Source organism: Dama dama, chromosome 23, assembly GCF_033118175.1.
Source record: "Dama dama isolate Ldn47 chromosome 23, ASM3311817v1, whole genome shotgun sequence".
Taxonomy (NCBI): domain Eukaryota; kingdom Metazoa; phylum Chordata; class Mammalia; order Artiodactyla; family Cervidae; genus Dama; species Dama dama.
The window spans coordinates 62245161-62260976 of NC_083703.1; the positions used below are offsets into that span (position 1 = coordinate 62245161).

General features: G+C 43.2%; 1 protein-coding gene across 3 annotated transcripts in view; it reads left to right on the top strand.

Moving 5' to 3' along the window:
* Positions 1–15816, top strand: part of MAPRE1 (microtubule associated protein RP/EB family member 1) — a 28694-nt gene that overhangs the window by 1406 nt on the left and 11472 nt on the right. The window contains exons 1-4 of one of the 3 annotated variants that reach the window (XM_061127070.1): positions 878–900; positions 2903–3026; positions 14181–14326; positions 14465–14563. In XM_061127070.1, the coding sequence (XP_060983053.1) occupies positions 895–900; positions 2903–3026; positions 14181–14326; positions 14465–14563 (375 nt within the window). In that variant the 5' untranslated portion in view covers positions 878–894. Of the gene's footprint in view, positions 1–877; positions 901–2902; positions 3027–14180; positions 14327–14464; positions 14564–15816 lie in introns of those variants that run through there. The other 2 variants (XM_061127071.1, XM_061127072.1) reach the window with 2 other exon arrangements.

Sequence of the window (15816 nt, forward strand, 5' to 3'; positions counted from 1 at the left end):
AGTCTTAGTTAATCCTCACTGCCTCCTCGGGATGAGCAAATGAGCTATTTGTGATCTGGAAAGGTGAGGTATTTACCTAGGGCCACATTGCTTTTTTTGGGGGGGAGGGGTCACCCCCCCCCCCCATTCCATAGTGCTCAGTATGGTACCTTGAAAGTAATAAGTGCTCATCAGCCAGCTTTGAATTGGAGTGGGCTTGGGAGCCTTTAGGAGAGGGTATATATGGAGAGGTAAGGGAATGCTTTTTCAAGGAAGTTTAAAGGTGGATCAAGGAGGGGTGAGGTTTGTGTGGTGATCATGGGGTCTTCCTTCCATTGAGGCCAAGCAGAGGAATCCTTATGGAGGAAGAGAGTGAGCTGTCGCTAGCTGTAGCTGAGGCTCTGAGAGCTGGTCTCTTTTGACTGCCTGGAAGAGCAAATTAAATAGTTGAGTCAGTGGATGTTTATTGCACATCCACAGGGTGCCTAGCCCCATGTATTTAGTGGCTGCTGAGTTTGCGGAGCACATGGGGCCAGGTATTAATGTGCTGCTAATGAAAGAGTTTTAAATTTATGATGGGGAAAGACCATTAATGTTTACTGAGCTGAGGTGTGGTCAAGAGACACACGTGGCTTTACCAGCTGCTTACATTTTATGGCAGCATGATACACACAGTGTCTGATGGACGTATGTATGAATGTTGCCAAAATGGATTACAGGTGCTCACCCTAGGACTGTGGTGGTTTTTGTTTGCATGTGTCTCTCTTTGGTACCACACAGTCTGCATTTCTTTTCTTCCTTTAGGGATTTTAAACACAGGAGTCACTTGGTCTGATTTTTGATTCAGAAAATTCTCCTTGGCTGCTGTATAAAAACAGTTTGAGACAGAGGCTAATTTGACGTCTGTTGCAGTGGATGGAGGTGAGAGATGGTAGTGACAGGTCTCAGGTGCTGTTTTTGGTGCTGTAGATAGGATAAATGAGACACGTCCCTCTCCTGGACTTGTTTGTTTAATACCAAACCATTTTTTGTGCCTTACCTCATTTAAACCTCACCTCAGATGGGGGGCATTCACTCACAAGATAAGTGAGGTGTATTGAAGCTAAGTTACTTGCCCAGGTTCATACAACTGAGTGAGAGCCTCATGTTCAAACCCAGGCTTCAAATACTCAGCTCTTTTCTTAGTGCAAATTTCCTACTGGTTCAGATCCCATCTGGGAACGATTCAGAAATGAAGAGATAATGACAGTTGCAGAGGTTTGAATGAAGTGCTGTGGGAACATAGGGATTAATTTCCCAGTGGAGTCAGGAACTAAATTGTATTGACTTCTTGTATAACATGGTTTTATCATCTGAGTTTAGGTAAGAGAGTTGATAATTTGCTTTCTGAGACACATTTTTCTCTCTTTGACACTGGCCTGCGAGCCTGAAAACAAGTAGCCTTTACTGAGCCCACTGTGTGTAATGTGCTGGGCCAAGTCCTCGGGGGAAGGGGGAATGTGGGGTGTGAGGGCACAAACCTGATAAGTCAGTTATCTCTCCAGGCCTGTTGCTAAAGAGGAGGTTGTGTGGTAGATCTCCATCATTTCCGGCCCTCACATTCTGTAGCTGTTTGACTTGTGAGGTGTGCTGGAGACGCAAAGGAAGACTAGCTAGTCCCTTGGTGGAGGAATGAAGTGCCATAGGAGCGCTCAGAGTCCCATGGTGATTCCAAATTGTCCTGAGTTTTTCTTCCCCCATTGATCATATTGATGTCACATGAAATGAGGAAAATTACAAGTGTTGGTCATTGTGAAATTTAGTATTTTATAGCAGGAGTCCCCAACCTCCAGGATTTAATGCCTGATGATCTGAGGTGGAGCTGATATAATAATACTAGAAATAAGTGCACAATAATGTAATGCACTTTGAATCATTTGAAAACCATCCTGCCTACCCCCTCCCCCCTTTCCCCAGTCTGTCCATGGAAAAACTGTCTTCCACAAAACCAGTCCCTGGTGTCAAAAAGGTTGGGGACTGCTGTTTTGTAGTCATGAGTCCTCATGGTAATTGCCGAGGAATTTCATTTAGATCTGGATCCACCTGCCCTTATTGTTTGGATCTTCTCTTCCCATTATCTGTTTCACCAGCAGTCGGTGACCTTTTTCAAACTTAAATAAGAATGTGATTCTCCCCCATTTAAATCCCAGCAAGGCATTCTTGAACAGTTACGGGATAACATCTGAACTCCTCATCATGCCTGCAGAGTCCTAACAGGATCTGGCTTCTTCACTTTTCCCACTTCTATTCCTCCTCATCCTCCTGCTCACAGGGCTGTAGCCACTCTGCTTAAGCTTCTCACTTAGCTTAGCCAAGTGTTTGCTAAGTTCCTGATTTCTTAGTAGGCCTGCAGATGGCCTCCTGTCCTCAGTAGGTTCAGCAGAGAATTTTACTAAGGACTCTGCTCTGTGAGGTATTTGCCACCACCTCTGTAGTACTTAGGTTATAGCAAAGGTTACTTTTTTGATTGTAAAAGTGGACATATTCTTTAAGAAAATTTGGAGAACCTCGTAGTGGAAACTATAAAGAGAAGTTAATAAAAAGCCCACCATCTGAAGAAAACTGGTGTAAACATTTTGATACATTAATGGATAAATGAATTGACGTTTTCTAAGCAGAGCACATTTTTATACCAATCACATTAAAATGGGGCCTGAATTTTAGGCTGGCTGGTGTTGAGCCATTCACTTCAGGTCTTGTTTACTCCTGGAAATCTAGGCTCGTGGCTGGAATCCTAGGTCTTTGATTTGACGTCTTGGGGAAAAATGGGGGTGAGGCTTCCAAATTGAGTGTCGTTATACTTCTGCTCTGGTGACTCCAGGAAATGCTTGCGCTTTCTTACTGCCCAATAATGCTATCCCTTCTCTTTTCTCACATGCTGTAGAAGATGGCAGTGAACGTGTACTCAACGTCGGTCACCAGCGATAACCTCAGTCGACATGACATGCTGGCCTGGATCAATGAGTCTCTGCAGTTGAATCTGACAAAGATTGAACAGTTGTGCTCAGGTAAGAGAAGTTCAGTAGACGCCTTTCCCCAGGAAAGCCTGCGAGTCCTTCAGGGATGCACAGGTCGGTCCATGTCTGATTGCAAAAGCCACAGGTTTGAGTTCTGTTTTAGGGCTGCTCTGTTTGTATCATTCCTGCCTTGGTTACACTTGTGAGTGGGACTGCTTGAAAGGAGCCTGCTCTCTTCTGGCCTATATGTCCACCGTCTCCCGCTGTAGCAGCTCCATTCCGAGGCCTGCAGCTTAGCCTCAGCTGCTCCATCTGCAATGTTTACATCCAGATTTGAAGTGACTTATTTGAGGACAATAATTGTAATTGTTCTAGTTCTGTTATTAGTTTATCAGTGGCGTTTCTTACTCCCACATAACTCAAGACCAGAGTCAGGCTGGTTTGCCATTTCAGCCACAACTTTACTGAGCTACTGTTTATTAAGAATCTGACAGAGAAGTGCTGATTTAAAACAAGAACATACATTATGTGTTAGGGCTATCAAAATTGGATTTACCCTAGATAGGAGGTGGGGTCAAGAATATGATGAAGAAGGAGGAGCTGTACATCCTGCTGCTACTTGAATTCTTATCTTGATCTTGGGGTGGAGAATTAGAATCTTCAGCTTCTCCTAGTAATCATAACAACAGTTACTTAATTGAACACTTGTGTGCGAGGGTTATGTAAGTGCTTTCAAATATCTTTTTATCACTGTACCTCTGTGAGGTAGCCTCTTGATGAAAGTGAAAGAGGAGAGTGAAGAAGTTGGCTTAAAGCTCAACATTCAAAAAACTAAGATCGTGGCATCCGGTCCCATCACTTCATGGCAAATAGATGGGTAAACAGTGACAGACTTTATTTTTTGGGGCTCCAAAATCACTGCAGATGGTGACTGCAGCCATGAAATTAAAAGATGCTTACTCCTTGGAAGGAAAGTTATGACCAACCTAGACAGCATATTAAAAAGCAGAGGCATTACTTTGCCAACAAAGGTCCATCTAGTCAAGGCTGTGGTTTTTCCAGCAGTCATGTATGGATGTGAGAGTTGGACTATAAAGAAAGCTGAGTGCTGAAGAATTGATGCTTTTGAACTGTGGAGTTGGAGAAGACTCTTGAGAGTCCCTTGGACTGCAAGGAGATCCAGCCAGTCCATCCTAAAGGAAATCAGTCCTGAATATTCATTGGAAGGACTGATGTTGAAGCTGAAACTCCAATACTTTGGCCACCTGATGCAGAGAACTGACTCATTTGAAAAGACCCTGATGCTGGGAAAGATTGAAGGCGGAACGAGAAGGGGGCGACAGAGGATGAGATGGCATCATCGACTCAATGGACATGAGTTTGAGTAAACTCCGGGAGGTGGTGATGGACAGGGAGGCCTGGTGTGCTGAAGTCCATGGGGTCACAGAGTCGGACACGACTGAGCTGAACTGAACTGTTAGGTGGGGATGTTTATTAACCTTATTTTATGGATGAGAAAATGGACTTAGAGAAATTGAATAATAAGTATAGGGTTAAACAACCAAGAATAGATTTGAGGCTTGAACCATGTTTGAAATCAAGAGCCCATGTCCTTCAGCCTCTGTACCATACTTGTTCTTCAGACTTTTCTTTTACCAACTAGTGCCATTCAGATCTCCTTAGAATTATTGCTTTCATTTATATGAAAATTTACTAAATGAATTCAGCTTCTGTACTTCCTTACTTTGTAGTTGAGTCTTGGTCTTAGTTTCATTTGCTGGTCTTGTTACTTCCCCTGTGAGATTTAATCCCAGTTTTATAGATGGTCAGAGAGGCTCATTGTGAAGTTGTACAGTGAGACAGGGGTGCCCAAGAGTCACGCCTACTAAACGTCAGTTGCACTGTTAGTCATAGGTGCTGTTAGATCTGTGTTGCTTTTCCTCTAGTTTCATTTCACCACCACATCCCCTTTTCTTGGAGGCTTTTAAAGCTCTTGTTTGCCCCGTGATTAATGACTAATGGGGGGGATGAGGTCATCTTAATTTTGATTGGAGCCAGCTTTTTCACCAGCAATTTTTCCCTGAAATTTGCCTCTTTCTATAAATACACTTCAAGATGTATTTCACTTAATTAAAAAATGAGGTCTCTTTTCATGTGTAGGTAAGGTGTACGTGTGCTGATCTGGCTCCAGGTTTCTCTCAGTCAGTCAGGGAGCTGTCGTTGGTAGTCAGGGCTGGGCACGAAGAGACCGCAGTCTGCTCTGAGCCATGTGACTTTGGATGGGGCCCTGATGTTCTGGTTCTTCATCTGTAATCTGGGATAGTAGGATCTGGTTCACCTGTTGGACTGTTGTGAGACTCACCTGTAAAATTAGCTCTCAGATACTGATTCTGCACCAGCCCCTGGGACAGGACACATCTTGTTTTACAGAGAGGAGCCTGCATGGGGCACAGCTTATGCATTATAGAGCCTGATCTTGCATCCAGATCTTTCTGGCCACATAGCTGGAACTCTTTCTGCTGTGTACATGCTTTATCTTTTTATTTTATTTTTTTGACTGCACTGGGTCTTCATTGCTGCCCATGGGCTTTCTCTAGTTGCAGTGAGTGGGGGCTACTCTAGTTGGGATGCACAGGCTTCTTGTTGCCATGGCTTCTCTTGTTGCAGATCGTAGGCTCTGTAGTTGTGGCACTTGAGCTTTGTTGCCCTTGGCATGTGGGATCTTCCCAGAGCAGGAGGTTGAACCTGTGTCCTCTGTGTTGGCAGGCAGATTCTTAACCACTGGACCACCAGGGAAGTTCATCCATGCTGTATCTTTTGAAAATAAGCATTTGGAAGAGAGGTGAACAAATGTAAAATATATTACCAATTATAGTGATATTGTTTCATTAAAGATCTGTGAAGAGTTTGAATTTTGCCTGCTGCCTGCCATTTTTCTTATTATAAAGTGCTTTTTCCCAGTGAAACATTCAGAATACTTTCTGTGATTTGAAAACAAACTTCTGTTCACAGCTTGTTCCCCCATTGAGAGTGGTGTGGGGCTTTTCTGAGTATGTAGAGGTTGCATTGTGTTTCATGTTAGTGTTTAGGAAATGGGGTCTCAGCTTCCAGTATGAGACTAAACAGGATGAACTGTGGACAGTGTGTCCCTGAAGAAGGTCTGCTCCCAGGGGATTTGAATCAGAGAGAAAGTGAGGCTCCTCAGATCCTTGTGTTTACTGAGGCCTGAGGAGAATCCCAGGGACCTTTATCACTGGTGCCTGGGATAGTAGGCAGGGTCCTATCCTGATCTTACCTTCGTTAAGCAGAGAGCCGTGCACACCAGAATTCTCTGACCATGCACAAGCTTTGAGAGGTAGAAATAGATTTTTCCCTTGAGAGGGCAAAGCCCTGAGGTTCTACACTGTTCATGTGCTGGCTGCCTGTGAAGTGGCTGGGTTTTATCAGCGTCGTGGGCTCCCTGCCTCCAACGATGAAAGGAACCTCTGCTTGGCTCTTGTAGTGAGATAAGGTGCAGAGGACTTCAGTGATAGGGTTGGCTGGTTGTTTCAAGGTTCGTTATATTCTGTAGGCTCTCTGTTTTGGAGACTTAGTCATCAAGTATTTTGGAAAGATAGTTATCAAGAAAAAAGACCCTGATCACAGAGAGTGATTGCGATGAGGGATCGCTTATGTCAAAAGGGGGATTCAGGAAAGGAAAGAAAGAAAAAGATTTCCCTGGTAGATTAGTGGTTAGGATTTGGGGCTTTCACTGCTGTGGCCTGGGTTTAATCCCCGGTTGGGGAACTAAGATCTCACAAGCCTGGTAGCAAGGCCCAAAAAACAAAAACCAAAAAACTGGAGTGGGGAGAAGGGGTTGAAGAATGCTGATTGCTTTCCATTCCATTCCTGTCTCCTTTCGGTTCTAGTCCCTGATCAGGCCCCTCTGCACTTTTCCAAGGGCCCAGCGTGGTGCTCTGAGCGTGAATGTCCTCAGATCTCCCTTCCTTGCCTTCTGTTCAGGCCAGCCAGCTTCACAGTTCCTGCTCTCTGCTGAATGGGAGAGGTGTTCAGATGCTCCCAGGCAAATGCTAGATTTCCTTTTTCCTTAGCTTACTGTGGGACCTTGGTGGCCCTTGAGTTTATATAAAACAGCTTGTCAGTCTTGTTCTGGAGCCGTTCTGAGAGTGAGACCATGCCCCTGACCAGGCGTCTCCTACTTTGTTTTCTCCTCAAATTGACTCCCTTTTCCATTTTGGACCTTAATTCCACCATTCTTCCCATGTCTCAGGCCTGAGAAGCATCTTTTGAGGCTGACTCAAGAGTTCTCTCGGGCTTCTGCAGGGTCTTTTGGCTGTGGCCTTTTGGCAGTTTGCAGGCTGCTGCCACAGTGGCCTCCAAACTGGGCCCTACACACCTCTCTCCTTGTCCCGTGGTAGCCTGGGCCCTTCACGCCTGTCTCCTTGTCCCGTGGTAGTCTGGGCCCTTCACGCCTGTCTCCCTGTCCCGTGGTAGTCTGGGCCCTTCACGCCTGTCTCCCTGTCCTGTGGTAGTCTGGGCCCTTCACGCCTGTCTCCCTGTCCCGTGGTAGTCTGGGCCCTTCACGCCTGTCTCCTTGTCCTGTGGTAGTCTGGGCCCTTCACGCCTGTCTCCCTGTCCCGTGGTAGTCTGGGCCCTTCACGCCTCTCTCCTTGTCCCGTGGTAGTCTGGGCCCTTCACGCCTGTCTCCCTGTCCTGTGGTAGTCTGGGCCCTACACGCCTCTCTCCTTTTCCCGTGGTAGTCTGGGCCCTTCACGCCTTTCTGCCTGTCCCGTGGTAGTCTGGGCCCATCACGCCTGTCTCCTTGTCCCGTGGTAGTCTGGGCCCTTCACGCCTTTCTGCTTGTCCCGTGGTAGCCTGGGCCCTTCACGCCTGTCTCCTTGTCCCATGGTAGTCTGGGCCCTTCACGCCTGTCTCCCTGTCCCGTGGTAGTCTGGGCCCTACACGCCTCTCTCCTTGTCCCATGGTAGTCTGGGCCCTACACGCCTGTCTCCTTGTCTCGTGGTAGTCTGGGCCCTTCACGCCTGTCTCCCTGTCCCGTGGTAGTCTGGGCCCTTCACGCCTGTCTCCCTGTCCCGTGGTAGTCTGGGCCCTTCACGCCTCTCTCCTTGTCCTGTGGTAGTCTGGGCCCTTCACGCCTGTCTCCCTGTCCCGTGGTAGTCTGGGCCCTTCACGCCTGTCTCCCTGTCCTGTGGTAGTCTGGGCCCTTCACGCCTGTCTCCCTGTCCCGTGGTAGTCTGGGCCCTTCACGCCTGTCTCCTTGTCCTGTGGTAGTCTGGGCCCTTCACGCCTGTCTCCCTGTCCCGTGGTAGTCTGGGCCCTTCACGCCTCTCTCCTTGTCCCGTGGTAGTCTGGGCCCTTCACGCCTGTCTCCCTGTCCTGTGGTAGTCTGGGCCCTACACGCCTCTCTCCTTTTCCCGTGGTAGTCTGGGCCCTTCACGCCTTTCTGCCTGTCCCGTGGTAGTCTGGGCCCATCACGCCTGTCTCCTTGTCCCGTGGTAGTCTGGGCCCTTCACGCCTTTCTGCTTGTCCCGTGGTAGCCTGGGCCCTTCACGCCTGTCTCCTTGTCCCATGGTAGTCTGGGCCCTTCACGCCTGTCTCCCTGTCCCGTGGTAGTCTGGGCCCTACACGCCTCTCTCCTTGTCCCATGGTAGTCTGGGCCCTACACGCCTGTCTCCTTGTCTCGTGGTAGTCTGGGCCCTTCACGCCTGTCTCCCTGTCCCGTGGTAGTCTGGGCCCTTCACCCCTGTCTCCCTGTCCCATGGTAGTCTGGGCCCTACACGCCTCTCTCCTTGTCCCGTGGTAGTCTGGGCCTTTCACACCTTTCTGCCTGTCCCGTGGTAGTCTGGGTCCTTCATGCCTGTCTCCTTGTCCCGTGGTAGTCTGGGCCCTTCACGCCTTTCTGCTTGTCCCGTGGTAGCCTGGGCCCTTCACGCCTGTCTCCTTGTCCCATGGTAGTCTGGGCCCTTCACGCCTGTCTCCTTGTCCCGTGGTTGTCTTCGGCCTTTTGGAGAGACCATTTTTATTGAGTTACTCTTCTGCTCACGGAACTATCTCTTTAAATTTATTTTTGCTTAATTAATTCTTCAAATACCTCTTTGTGTTAATTGAAGCAGAAGACAAACTTATTTTCTTCTGAGTATAAGTAATTAGATCTTCTTTATAGAAGTGTATTAAAAAAGAAAGCTAGCTTAAAGCACAGCGTTAAAAAAGCTAACATCTTTGCATCCTGTCCCATTACTTCATGGCAACTAGAAGGGGAGAAACTGGAAGCAGTGACAGATTTTATTTTCTTGGGCTCCAAAATCACTGCAGACAGTGACTGCAGCCACAAGACTAAAAGATGCTTGCTCCTTGGAAGGAAAGCTGTGATAAACCTATACAGTGTATTAAGGAGCAGAGACATCACTTTGCCGATAAAGGTTCATAGAGTCAAAGCTTTGGTTTTTCCAGTAGTTATGTATGGATGTGAGTGTTGGACTGAAAGAAGACTGAATGCCAAAGAATTGATGCTTTGGGAAATGTGCTGGAGAAGACTCTTGAAAATCTGTTGAAGTGCAAAGAGATCAAACTAGTCAATCCTAAAGGAAATCAACCTTGAATACTCATTGGTAGGACTGAAGCTGAAGATCCAATACTTTGGCCACGTGATAAGAAGAGCTGACTCATTGGACAAGACCCTGATGCTGGGAAAGATTGAAGGCAAAAAAGAAGAAGGTGGTGGCAGAGGATGAGATGTTTAGATAGTGTCACTGACTCAATGGACATGAATTTGAACAAACTCTGGGAGACAGTGAAGGACAGGGAAGCCTGGTGTGCTGCAGTCCATGGGGTTGCATAGAGTCGGACACAACTTACCACTGAACAACAACATAGAAACAAGAATAAAACTGTTATTTGTTTTATTACAAGTGATAATCACTGTTATCTTTTAACTGTATTTTTCCCTCTAATTAAGGTTTTATTTATTGAGCTCTTACCATAGGTCAGGCACTTTCCAAAGTGCTTCACCTGTGTAACTTGGAAGGTAAGGTCTGTCATCCCTATGTTATAGATAGAAAAACTGAGAGAAGTTAACTAACTTGTCCAAGGTTACTCATTTTAGCTGTATTTTCAGTATTTTCCATAATTTTAAAACATAATTGACATACTTTTTGAATAACCAAGTCTCAAAATGCTTTAGAATTCAAAAGAAACAAAAAGGTAAACAGTGAAAAGCCTTCCTGTGAAAAGAAAGAGCAGAAGTAACCAGTGTCGTCAGCTGGGTGGCCTCCAGAGAGAGTGTAGGAGCAGAAACATCCATCTGTCCACATCTTTTGTGCGTGTTCTTCTCTTTCCCCTGTTTTACACAAGCAGGGGCGTATTTGAGCACATTGGACATTCTGGAGAGTGTTCCCTTGTCCGTACAGTGTGTGTCACGTTCTTTTTTTTTTTGTGGCTCTGTAGTACCATAATTTCTTTGAATCAGTCCCCTGTTAATGGACATTTCATTTATTTCCAGTCTGTTGCTGTTACAGACTGTTGTAGTAGGTATCAAATACAAGCACACAGTGTTGTACATTGTCTTTCTTATAAAATAAGGTAGTTTTTCTCATGTTAAGATGTCTTCAGACTGACTTTTAATGCCTGCATTAATGACGCCTCACAGCCTTCCATTTCCAAATTGTTCTGGTTATTTATTTTTTTTGATGCCTGGACAGGGACTGTTTCCAAATTGTATTCATCGTTTAAAATGACTTAAGCTTCATCTACTCGTAAAGCCTGAAGGCTTTTGCATTTAATGGAATGTGTTTCCTGTGTGTAAAACTTTGGAGAGTTCTTAATGTGGAGTTTTCTGATAGGGCATCTGTCTTATGTAGAATTCTTTTTTTTTTTAATCTGTTTTTCCCCTCACTCTTAGTTATGGTGATGACTCTTGGTCAGACTCTCAGACCTAAACTCATTAAAAAAAAAATTAATTTAATTGGAGGATAATTAAAATATTGTGGTGGTTTTTGCCGTACATCAACATGAATCATTTTTTAAAAATTAATAAATTTTTGACTGTGCTGGATCTTCATTGCTGCTTGTGGGCTTTCTCTAGTTGAAGCAAGATGGGGACTACTCTCTGGTTGCCATGCAGAGGCTTGTCATTGCTGTGGCTTCTCTTGTTGCAGAGTATGGGCTCTAGGGTGCCCAGGCTTCAGTAGTTGTGGCACCTCTCTGCATGCGGAATCTTCCTGGACCAGGGATCAAACCCTTGTCCCCTAAATTGGCAGATGGACTTGCCAACCCCTGGACAAGTCCTGGCCTGCATAGATTGTTGACTTCAGCTTCCATCTAATTCTCCAAGGGGCCTTGGCCCAAAATGGTTGCGAGCCTGTGCACTTGAGATAGTGCAGGCATCTGGCGCAGGGGCCGCATCGTGCCCGGTGTGTTCTCTGCTTGTAGCACAGATCTCTGTAGGACGGGGCTGTGCTGGTCAGCGGGGACCTGGTGGTTGATGTCATGACACATTGGTCCCACCCTAAGGCTGTCTGCATCTTCCAGCCACAGGTTACGTGAACCTGCTCTCCTGCCCCAAAGCATTGAGACAGTGGTCATCTGAGAGCAGTCCCCTTGTGCTACTTGTGTTGCCAGACTTTGTTATTAAGGCCGAGACTGGAAGGAAAACCCCTTTGAACCTCTTCTGTACCCAGTTGAGACATATACAGGTCAGGAGTTTTGAGCCCTTTTGTAAAAAACCACCTGACAGACTTTTTCCTTTTAAGCATTTATCTTCTTCTTTTGTGTGCTTATTATAAAAGTAATTTTCATTGTATATAATTAAAAAAAATAATATATTCATTCAGTACCACCTCCCAGAGATGGCCATGTTCAGTCATATTTGATCTCCAAAACAGTAACCTTGTATGGTTTAATACATTGTGCTTTCTCCCAGTTTTTTTTCTATACATATAAAGATGAATGTTTTTACATATATGAAGACATGTTATAGATACGTTTTTGTATCTTATGTTTTCTTTTAACATTAAATCTTGAGCTCTTCCCCCAACCCCCGCCAAAAAATGGTGCTTTGATTGCTTGCATAATATTCTCTTTAAGAATTTATGTAACTGATTGCTCCTACTGTTGGACATACAGGTTGCTTCCATTTTTTCCTCTCGTGAATGAAGTTATACAATTTTCATGTGTAAATCTTTGCTAGATGTATTTTTAATGTGTATTACTTTATTAAATTTACTTTTTTTCCCCTTTCTTGGAAGTTTACTTTTTTTTCTTTTTCTTGGCTGCACTGTGAGTCCTAGCTACTGGATTGCCAGGGAATTCCCCTTGCTATATATTCAAAAAAAAGAAATTATTCCCTTAGATCCCTTAGGTTGGATCCCTGTGTGTTTATTAGGTATTTACATTTTTGTATGTGTGAATTGTCCAATTGATTTGTCTATTTTTATTGGAATCCTCATGTTTTTCTTCATATATTAACTCTGTTTCAGCCAGCTAGAGTGTAGCAGCGTGGTATATACCTCTTTCTTCCCTGAGCCAGGAAATGCTTTAGTCTAGGGTAGGGTGTTCTAAGAAAGTATATAATGACATAGGAAAGAGCAGTGGACAGGGAGTCAGAATACCTGGGGTCTGGCTCTGAGCTTGGTCTCTGGCCACTGTGGTCTTGAGCCACAGTTTTTGGTCCTCAGATTTTAAATTTATAATGGCTCTAAGGATTCTTCTAGCTCTAAAATAAAAACTGAAAGTTCTTCAGGCAGGTTTTTTTAGAGGAGCAGATGACTGACGCTTTTAAGTGGTTTTGAATGGAAAGTCTCATGAATGGTTTGAGAAAACTGTGTATTTAGTAAATGTACTTTATTTTGCTGGTTCAGAAAAAATACCTTTCATATGTGAAGCGGTGCTGTAGGTATAGATACTTCATAGATTATCTTCTGTGTATATGTGTGTTTTAAGTTGATTTGTATGTATCAGGATCCAAACCAGATCTATATATTGCAGTTGGTAAATTATTGCAGTCAACAAAAAGTTGACTTTTAAATCTCTTAAAACATAGCAATCATCTTTGTGCTACTAACTTGTTAAAGAGACTGGGTTGTTGTCTTATGAAATTTAGGAAGCTATTAGTGCCTCCATTTAAAAAAGCATAAATATTGCTAATTCACTGCCTGGTACATAGAATTCCCATAGTACATTTTTGTTGGATGAATAAATAAATCAAGCCACCTCAAGAATCAGGCTTTCACTTTCTAGTGCTCCTTTCTACTAAGAATGTCACTCTGATCACTGAAGTGTTTCTGCTCTTTTTGCATCTTTCCAAAAATAATGATAATGGCACTCTTTATGCCAGATCTGGCAGGAAGCCAGTTTGGCCTGATGTAAAATAAGTTGAATATGCTTATTAAGGCTGCCTCATTCTGCAGAACACCTATCGCGTAGTTGCTGGATTTCTTGCCTCCTTTTCCTGAAAAGGCAGTAAGTGTACATGGAACCTGCCCTGTGTTAGGAGAGTGCATTTTAGTAGGCATTAGAGAAATTGCATTCCTAAATTTTAAGTGCCAAGAAAACACTTTTGGGGGTAGTGATGGATAAGAATGAACAAGTGGAGGAAGGAAGAAATTGGGAAGCAAATGGGATGAACTATATGCAGTAATTTCTTATAGTGGCCTTTAAAATAGAAAAAATTTAAATGGAAGAAGACAAAGATTCCTTCTATTCAACTTTGTTTATAAATTGATAGGTTAATTAAGTTTACTTAGAGATGTAAAAAGCCCAGGGAGGCAGAATCTTAGGAAAAACACATTTTTAACCTAAGTCAGAGGATGGATCTTTGATCAGAGGATGGATCGTTGCCATATTGGGGATCTCCTTCTCCTGCTGGCATTCATTTTTCTTTCAGTTGTCATTTTATTGTCATGCCTGTTTCTTACAAAGAATAGTGTTAAAATTTCATAGGAACATTCCTTTTCCCTTCATCATGGGATTTCAGGTTGCAAGTATGTTGTAGAACTTAAATAGAACCACAGTTCTGTTACTGATTTCAAAGTCAAGTGGAAATGACGCTTTGGGATTTTGTAGGTACACTTCCACAACTTTTCAAATTGTATGGGGGTTAAGCGAGTTGGTAACTTTTTACCCTTCTTCTTTAATAGCTAGTGCATTTAATGTTGGGGTGTGTATTTTCTTCTTCTTTTACTCATTCAGGGGCTGCCTATTGTCAGTTTATGGACATGTTGTTCCCTGGCTCCATTGCCTTGAAGAAAGTGAAATTCCAAGCTAAGCTAGAACATGAATACATCCAGAACTTCAAAATACTACAAGCAGGTTTTAAGAGGATGGGTGTTGACAAAGTAAGTAAGCTTTATTCTTTCATTTAGGGTATTTCTTAACTCGTCATAATTACCAAGGCTACCAGTGCTGACCCATGACTTTGGATGTTTTGTTTTTCTTTTCCCAGTTTGTATAGTTATCTTTTCTCATGTTAACAGTTTACCGGGAGCAATGTGTCCCTCTGTTGTCCTATTCCTGGTTTCCTTGTGGTCATCTTTCTTCATCGTGAAGTTGGCGGCTCTCTGGAAAATCAATCTGTAAATGTACCCTTTTTTTTTTAAACTGTTTAATATATTAATCTGAGATCTAATTCTTTTAATCTCTGAATTTACTTCTGTAAAGCATACCATATGGTAGAATAAGTAATTCTAATAGAGAAGATTCTAGAACTACTTGACTTTTTTAGTGAAGTATAAAACCAAAGTATAAACTACAATATTTTTATAGCTAGTAGGTGCTGGAAAGTTCCCTCTTGCCCTCAAGGTTACATGAAGCTATAAGAAACAGAGTCCACCAGGCTTCATTGGAAAAAATATCTCTGTTTTAGTAGATAATACGTTATTGCACAATTAAGCAATTTCCCCCCCCCCCCCATTAAAAGGGCTTATCCTTTAAGCCATTTTGAGGGGGTAAACATTTTTCAGAAAAGCTTGTAATCACCCCCTAATTATCTTGCTTCTATATCTGATTTTTTATTTACTTTGAAATCAGTCTTAATTTAATTTTGTCTCTGCAATATATAAAATGTGCATTTGTATTGTAAGGATATCATTTAGTTATCAAGCATGGTTTAAACTAGGTTTAGCTTATACACAGTACTTTTTCTTTTTATGGAATTAATTTTTTTGAATAAGGCCGATTCCTAGAGTATATAAAAGTTGAGAGAATAGTGCAGGGATCCCTCATGTACCTCAGTGATTATCAACTCAGGGATATCAACTCATATATAACTCTATTATACCCCCTGTAGTCCTGGATTATTTTGAAATAAGTTCCAGATAAAACTTTATTTGTTAATGTTTCATACCAAAAAATTAAAAAAAATTTTTTTGCTCATAGGGGTGGATAGTTAGATTGTAACTGAAATCCTTGAGGAGTTAAAAGATAGTTAAGCTCTGACCATTTAAAGTAATACCTGATATCACAGTATTCTTATACAATAAAAACCTTAGAGGGTCCTTTAAAGTATGTTTTAATAGGATTGTAATTACTTGAAAAACATGCATTTTGTAGAAGTCTATCCCAGGATTGATTCTGTACCTTGACCTATTTTTAAGATAATTTTTTTTTTAACACAGTTCATCATGAATGCTTGTTATTTTGTGCTCTGGACTTGGTACCTTGTGTCAGGCACTGTGGCCCTGCAAGTTCCATGGGAGGTTTACTTTTTACAGTGGAATGACATGTCTTAAAATGTGTTTGGATGTGTGTGTGTGACTTCTATATGATACTTGTTTCTTTTGCATTTCTGATTTCTTTTGATGGACTTGAACTGTGGGGATTGGCTGTT